An 8145-nucleotide genomic window follows, 5' to 3' on the forward strand; every position below is an offset into this window, starting at 1 on the left:
TGGGCTTTTGGGAGCAAACGCCCGAGGCGGCGGAGGCACAGGTGACGGTCATGCAGGTCAACTAGCAGATATTAGGGCAGTTTAGGATATACACGTGCAAAGGCACAGGAACGTTTGAGACAGAAGGGAGGACAAATAAGCCAACAGCGAGATGGAAAAGAATTGAGAGGTGAACTGGTAAAACAGCAAGTGAAAGGCTTACAGATTAACTTTTGAAAGCAGAATAGAGGGTACCGTTAAAACCAGATAGAATAGGGCAGTTAAGTCAAGAATTAAGAAAAGGAGAAATGACAGGGATGAGCAGTTAAGGAGACGATGGAGAGTCAAAAAGGTAAAGGCAATACAGGTGACTCACATCCCAGTTATTAGACATCATAGGCTGGGAAGATTCCTGTGTCATTCAAACCTAGCCCCACCCTCACCAGTGGCCCGAAAGGGCTCTTCTGTGGTGAATAAACTTACTTCCTCCCTAGAGTTTGGGGAAAAAGCATTTTTTTCTGCCCGAGCTAGCCATATTTAATTGCAGATGTGTCCCAAACATCTTCAAAGTCTATGTCCTATGGAGACCTGCACATACTGATCATTATGTGTATGAGCTAGGAAGTGGATGTTGTCAAGTTTTTCTTTGTAGTCCTGTTTAAATGAATACATAAAAGATCTTTAGGATGGCACCGCAAGACTGAGACCTCTAGAGGTGAAATCTAGCCCATCTCCCTCTTGGCTCAGCATGCAGTAGACGCTCCACAGATGCTTCATTGTGACAACTGGTCACTCATTTGTGATTCTATTATGTTTATTAAATAGTGAGTTCCCACACATGGCTTTTTTAAATAATCCAGGCAGGTGGAAAAGGGAGAGGATGACACAGCTGGAGCTCCCTTCCTCCCAATACACAAGTATTTACATCTCAGCAACTGGACAATCCTGGCTCACAAGGAGGCAGCAAGAATCCAAAAAAGGTAGAGGGGGAGGCCCCAGGATAACAAACAAGACTAATTTCCCCCACCCCCCCAAAACCCATCCACCCCATCCTAGTGGACTCTGGTGGTGTCCATCTCCCATGCCTTCCCAAATCTTGGAAGTAGGGTTTTTCCTCACCAGAATAAGAGCACTTGGAATAACAGAGTAGGGTCCCTTCACCAAAAACAAACAAAAAAAGTTAAAAAAAAAAAAGCCCTGGGATAACAATAGGGCATTACCTCCCCCAGAATAAGCAACCCTGGGCTGAGGTAGGCAAGCAGTGTGACTTAACATGGAACCCTAGACTAAAGAGTCCCTTTACTAAAATAACAACTACTGGGATTTTTAAAAGGAAAGCACCCTTGCCCAAGTTAGAGCATTTTAACTAAGTTTGTGTGGTGGTAGCAGGCAGGAGGTGCCAGTGTAAGGGTTTTTAACACATCAGAATAAGAGTCCTGGGGCTCAGAATGGAATTAACTTCAACCAAATAAACATCCTTAGCAAAACAAAAAGCAAGGAAGTCCTCCCTCCAGAATAAAAACCGTGAATTCTGGGAGGAAGGCTCCTCATCAGGATTGGGATGGGGACTGGGCAAACTTGGCTTATGTTTTCTGATCCCAGACCCCCAATCTCTGACCCTAGTAACACTGGATTTTTAATAACCTGTAAAACCAGGTCAACAGATGTCCTTCTATCCTTGAGGCATGGCCATGGGATGGCTATCCCAACTAGGGCAGCAGGGACCAGGCCAAAGGGGTAGGACCCCCTTTAGGAGTATTAGGGGGTGCATCCTCAGCTGGTGTCTGCATCCAGGGATCCAGCAGGATCTCCTCCAGTGAAGGTCGGGCAGAAGGTTTGGGGGCCAGGCACCGGCGGATTAGGGCACAACAGTCTGCAGGTCAGAAACACACAGGAAATTGGCAGTTAGTTAGGAGCACCAGGCCCAGGGAGGTATGGAGTCCACTGTGCTAGGGCCAGTAAGAGCCTCACCTGGGGATACATGGGCAGGGAAGTGGAGCTCAGCCTCCAAAATCTCCTGGTCCCTCTCAAAGGGAATGTCCCCGCACACCATGTCATAGAGAAGGATACCCAGTGACCAGACAGTGGCCGGGAGTGCATGGTACTGGTTACGAGAGATCCACTCCGGGGGGCTGTATACTCTTGTTCCTGCACACAAGCCAGAGGTTAGACCACTCTCTGATAATGCCCTTCTGCCACCCCACCCTCCTCAGAAAGTATATGGTCCTGTCACCACAATCGGAACTCTTTTAAGTATAACAGCAGGGTCTCATCACCCGAGTAAGAGTAGTTAGGATGACAGAGTCCCCTCACAGGACAAAAGTACTTAAAAATAATAGTAGGCTACCCTCACCAGAAAGCTTTCAGGAAACAGGATCCCCTCACCAGAGTAAGAACCCAGAACAAGGTCAGGGCACTGTGAGAAGATGGACTTAACAGAGGGCAAGGCATGAGAACCATCAATATTCAAAATCAAGAACCTTATAAGGTGCAATGTAGATCAAGGATTACAGGATACCCCTCCCCCACAAAGGTCAAGAGCCCATAAAGATAAAAGGTAAAAAAAAAAAAAAAAAATCTCCCCACTGAGATTGAAGGAAGTCTTACCATCAAAGTCAGTATAGGGTTCATCATGAAGCAGGGCGCCGGAACCAAAATCAATGAGTTTGACACAGACTCGGCGAAGGTCTATCAGGATATTTTCATCTTTGATGTCACGGTGGACAACTCCACGGGCATGGCAGTGCCTAACAGCTGCCACTACCTGAGCAAAGAGGCAGCGGCTTCGGGTTTCACCCAGTGCGCCCTGTTCTGTGATGTAGTCAAAGAGATCCTGGGCAGGCAAAGGCCGCTCAAGGACCAGCATGAAGCCCTCAGGTGTCTCAAACCAGTCAAGCAGGCGGATCACACCAGGGTGACCACCGCCTGCACCCACCTTCCACAGCAGTGCTACTTCCAGTGGGCACGTGACGGAGTCTGACTGTGGGGGGAAATGGAGAGGGAAGGGAACAGACATTAGGCCAGTAGCTCTGAGGCTGACTTCTCACCTAACTTAAATCATAGCCCCTTGGCCTCCTAGGTGGCTTTGAGCAAACCACTTCCTTCCCTGGGCCTGTTTCCTCATCATAAAGGCCTCAAACTCACAGCCATTGTGAAGGCGATTCAAGTCAAAAGCCCATGAATATCTGGCACATAACAGAAGCTCAGTAAATATTTGAACAAGAGTTTCTTTTTTTAAGCCCCCCCCCCTTTTTAGTGGGGAAGGGAGGGAGAAAGAGAGGGAAACATCAGTATGTGGTTGCCTCTTGTGCACCCCCTACTGGGGACCTGGCCCATAATCCAGGCATGTGCCCTGGGTTGGGACTCAAACCAGGATCCCTTTGGGTTGCATGCCGCCGCTCAACCCACGGAGCCACACCAGCCAGGTCATAGAAGCAGTTCTTAATGAGGGTATTATGGAATATTTTGTTTTGTTCACTGACATCTCCCAAGAGTTTAGAACAGTACCTTATACACAGTTGAAGCTCAGTAAATGTTAAATAGGTGAAAGCAATTAGTAGAAAAGACCCTACTACAAACCAAACTCTCAATAAATATATTTTCCCAAGTGCCTAGAACTGTGCCTAGCACATAGTAAGTGCTCAATATAGTTGTGTTAAATAGCTGTAAGTAATTATAAAGGAACAGGCACAAAGAACTCAGTGTTTTCACGTTATTTTGTTACTCTCACCAAGCATCTAGAACCATGTTGAATAAAAATGATTAGTGGAATTTGGAATAAATAAGCATTTTATGAAGTAGAGCCAGAGGCATACCTGTTGCTACTCAATAAAGAGGATAAATGTTACAGGCCACAAAAGCTGTTCCATTCTAGATGCCCCACGTGCGCACAGGGACTAGCAAAAGCAGCATTACTGCCTGAGGTGGGGCCCTCTCCTGGCCACTTCACTGACTTGCACAGCTGCAAACAGGTTTTCTCACGGCGATGAAAATTCCGCTACTGCGCAAGCGCAGTCTTCCCGGATCCCACCAGGGGGCGCTACCGCCTTTACAACCGGCCCAGACCCGCCCTGCCGTCCGTTAGCGCGCTAACGGCAGAGAAGCAGCCACCATCACCATAGCAACCAGTGACCTCTGCCCCCCTTCCCCACCAGCATGCCCTGCGGGCAGCCCCTGAAGCAGGGAGGACGAGAAAGAGGGGTTGGAGGGGAGATTCTAAGGGCTCTAGGGAAACTAGGGTGAGTCAGAACTGTGTGGAGGTGTGGATGTCACTGCAGGGGAGTAAACACGGGCTGGGAGGAGTGATCTCCTCGCCAGTTACAGGGCCCGGGGAGGCACACGATCCTTAGAAAGGCCGGGGGGCGAGTGGGCCCATCGTCAGCCATGGCGCCACCAGGTCAGAAAGGGCGCCGAAGATACTCACCAGTGTGGACCAGCCCAACACGCGATTCCGTGGGATCACTTTGATGGCCACCTGGAGAAGCAGGCTGGGTGAGGGGGCCAGCAGATGACCCCCCCAGAGCCCTCCCAGTCCTGAGCCTCACACCTTAGTCTTTCTTTGTGGCCCCAACCACACCACACCACGACCCCCAAACAAGCTGGGGTTTCTCCCAGCCCGCAAGTCCCCAGGACCAACTTCGCCTCTCCCATAGCCCTCAGCCCTGGGCTCTCCATTCTCAGGCTTAGGACTGCAATCCTGGTTCCGAGTTCCAAATTTCTTCACATCCCAAGCATTCCACCTTCCCATCCAGCCTCAAGACGCCCAGACTCTGTCCCAGGGTCTTGTTCCTCAAGACTCCATACTGGACACCTTGTCTCCAAAATCCCAAATCTCAGCTCTGGGTCCCCACCTTCACACACACACACACACTTACACATCCTCTGAATCCCAGGGTCTAGAGTCATCAAGATCCCTTACCCTCACTCGCTCGTCTCACTCCCCGGCCTTTCCGAATCCCTGCCCCTCCCCCACACGCCCACCTGAGCCGCCACACACGCGCACACACACACGGGGGGGGGCGCGCGGGGTCGAATGCCCTCAGCTAGCTAGGTCCCGGTTCTTAGGACCTTACCACATACACATTGTGGGTTCATTCCCAGTCAGCAACCCAGCCCCGGGCCTCCCGCCCCCGCCACACACACACACACCTGACCCTCCCCAGACCCTCGTGGCGGATACCTGGAGTCGGTCTGTGATGCGATGTCCTGCGAAGACAGTGCCAAAGCCCCCCTTACCCAGCAGGGGGCCAAGTCGGTACTCGGCCTCGAACGCTTCCCGATCCTTGCCTCCTACGCAGGCGGAGGCGACGAAGTCAGGGTAGCCGCGTGCTGAGCCCCGCCGCGACCCCTCCCCCTCCCCCCGCGCCGCCCTCCACCGTTCTAGCCCGCCCGGCCTATTAGCGGTAGGGAAGCCTCCCTCACCTGGCGGCTGCGTGGGGGTCACGGGGGCCACCGCGAGCCCCTGAAGAGGCTTGCTCAACATGGAGGAGGAGCTGCGCAGATTAAGCCCACTGAGCCCGCAAGGTGTAGACGCCCGGGGCAGTGGGGCTGGTGAACCAGGACTTGGGGGCGCCAGGGTGGAAGGTAGGGAAACTGGTGGCCCAGAAGCGCCCACAAACGGCGCAATGCTAAGATTCTCCGCGCGCTCCAGCCCCAACGCTACAGTGCCGGGGCACGCGCCTCCCGAGAGAGTCACCCCGGGCGACAGCCCCGCCCACTTGGCTTTGATCAATCCGGACGCGGCACCTGCTGTACCCCAGCCAATCGGAACCAGTCCTTATTTGCATACCACCCTCAACGTCTCAAGTACCCCCTTATGCAAATAAGCGCCAGGCTCTTCCGTGGGGGCGGGGCCTGTATGTAAATGTGGGGGCGCGCGCGAAGAGGAAACCGGTCTGGGAATCCCTTTGGCGCAACTGCATTTGTTTTGGTTGTTGCGCGGGATTGTTTTTATATGTGTGTGTACGTGTATATATAGATATAAATTCATAAAAAATAACTGCACCCCCTCCTTTCCTAGCAAGTTGGTTTGCTGCTGTTTCAAAATCAGCACGGAGATAACACCAGGCCTGGCTTCTAAGAATCAGGGCCTGTGGCTATGCAGGACTCGTCTCCATAGGGTGCTCCTCACCAAGGACAAAGGCCCTACAGGGGACCGATGGCTTCCGCTCTTAATCTGAAGCCAGGGATTCTGGAAGATCCTGTTCAGCTGCCAGGGATGGTAATCCCCTGATCACCACGGCAGGGGGTACATGCTGGTCAAAGGCAGCATCCCAGAGATGGAGGCCTGTGGGGTACTTTTGTAGCCCTTAAACTAGACAGACCTAGCTAGGCCTGGCTGTGAGGTCAGTCTGCAGGTCTAGAATCTGGAAGAGGGGCGGGGGAGTTCTTGAGGAGTGGGAGTAAGCCAGAGTGGTGGTGGCTCCAGATGAGAGACAGGGGCAGAGAGCTGGAAGAGATGGTAAAATACCCTTAGTCACACATTTGGGAAAAATAGGCCTCATGCCACAGAAAGACAGACATGCACTCAGAAGAGACACACACAGAAGTACCACGTGAGATATACACACATACTACCGTACTGTGTAAAGTTGTCCTAGACACACATGCAGTCATGCACTGTCATGAAGTGACATCCACTGTCAGGCAGGCATGCTGTGAGTCATGTCCCAGAATGACACACAGTTACAGAAAGGCACTCCAGAGAGATTCACACAGACCTACATTACCATGTGACAAAGACACAGAAATGTCCCTGTCAGACACACTGCCAGAACTTGTTCACAAAGACACTGGCACTATCAGATGTGCACTATCACAGAAAGACTTGTACTGTCCCAGAAATGTGAGTTCCAGAGTCTGTCACAGGAAGCCACATAGATGCTCGAAACGTATGCACTGCTGCAAAGGCATACACATGTATGTGATAGAGCCATATAGATAGGCTGCATTACAAAACCAGGCACAGACCCAGTCAGACACACACACACCAGCAGGCATGCAGCACTGTCACTGACACTGTTCAGAAACAGCTACTCAGAATCCATCACAGGAACACAGATGGACATTCACCCCATCAGAAAGAAATCACAGATGCACTATCACAGACAGACCTACACAAACATGCACTCGTCCCAGAAACAAGACACAAACTGTCAGAAGAGTCTCACCATCTGACACACCTGGAAACAAGCCCTCATCACACAAACTAGAAACAGTGTGTGAGATGCACAAACACTTGCACTCACCAGTCACATATACATAGGAAACACCTAAAAAGCAAATACACACGTGTACTCTCCCTTACTCATCCATTTATTAGGGGTCTCCTGTAAGCCTACCAGGTCCTGGTGGGATTGCAGGTATTAGAAATACACAGATAAGTTAGACATCATAGCTCTTGACCAGGAATATAATAGTTATTGGGGAAGGGGTAAAGGCATTTGTAGATAGATGGGAGAATGTGAATGGGGCTTTTTAGAAGGCAACCCTCTACACATCTTGAAAGACATGGTTAAGGGCTTGGGACAGAGGAAGGGCAAATTCTAGGCAGAGGCCAAGGTAATTGGAGGCAAGAAGAGGTAAGCGGGGGCAAATGGTGCATAAATTTCAACAGAATAAATATCTACTAACATTTGAGCTCTTGGAATGTGCCAGGCCCTGTGCTGTCTTTCATTATGTTGACCATATTCATTCTCTCTCATTGCTGACAACCAGATGGGAGTTTGAAGTAGTAGGTGTTAATCACCCCCATTGCATGCACGAGCCACATGAAGCTCAGAGAACATATGAGTTGACCAAGGCTACACAGCAAGAAAAAGCCGAGGAAGGTTTCAAACCAACTCTCTGACATACATATGCCTGACCAGTAGATTCTAAACATCCCTCGGACAGCCATTCAGCAGCCAGCCATGTCTTCACCTGTAGAGCTGGACACACACACATCCTTCCTCAGGGGCCCCATTATTGAAGCACAGCAAAAAAGACACTCGACAAAACCTGGGGGCCAGCCATTCTCTGCTTTGGCTTTACCCCTAAGTCAGGGCACATAAGTGTCAGAGAACAGGGAGACATGAAAAACAAAACAGAGTTTAGCCATTCCTCGGCTTCTAAAATCCAGTCAGGGAGGCCCATCTGGTCACTTCCTCTGAACTCATATTGTTATGA

The 8145-nt window shown here is 50.7% G+C and overlaps 1 protein-coding gene across 1 annotated transcript; it reads right to left on the bottom strand.

Moving 5' to 3' along the window:
* Window positions 1-768: 768 nt before the first annotated feature.
* PIM2 (Pim-2 proto-oncogene, serine/threonine kinase) lies at window positions 769-5660 on the bottom strand. The gene is made up of 6 exons (XM_045860520.1): window positions 5401-5660; window positions 5159-5268; window positions 4403-4453; window positions 2587-2959; window positions 1951-2127; window positions 769-1852 (listed from the first exon to the last, which is right to left on the bottom strand). Exons 1-6 carry the CDS (start codon window positions 5459-5461, stop codon window positions 1689-1691), a joined length of 936 nt encoding a protein of 311 aa, XP_045716476.1. The 5' UTR covers window positions 5462-5660; the 3' UTR covers window positions 769-1688.
* Window positions 5661-8145: the final 2485 nt, after the last annotated feature.

The sequence above is a fragment of the Phyllostomus hastatus genome, unplaced genomic scaffold (assembly GCF_019186645.2).
Source record: "Phyllostomus hastatus isolate PE091 unplaced genomic scaffold, TTU_PhHast_1.1 phas_scaffold_200, whole genome shotgun sequence".
Lineage (NCBI taxonomy): Eukaryota > Metazoa > Chordata > Mammalia > Chiroptera > Phyllostomidae > Phyllostomus > Phyllostomus hastatus.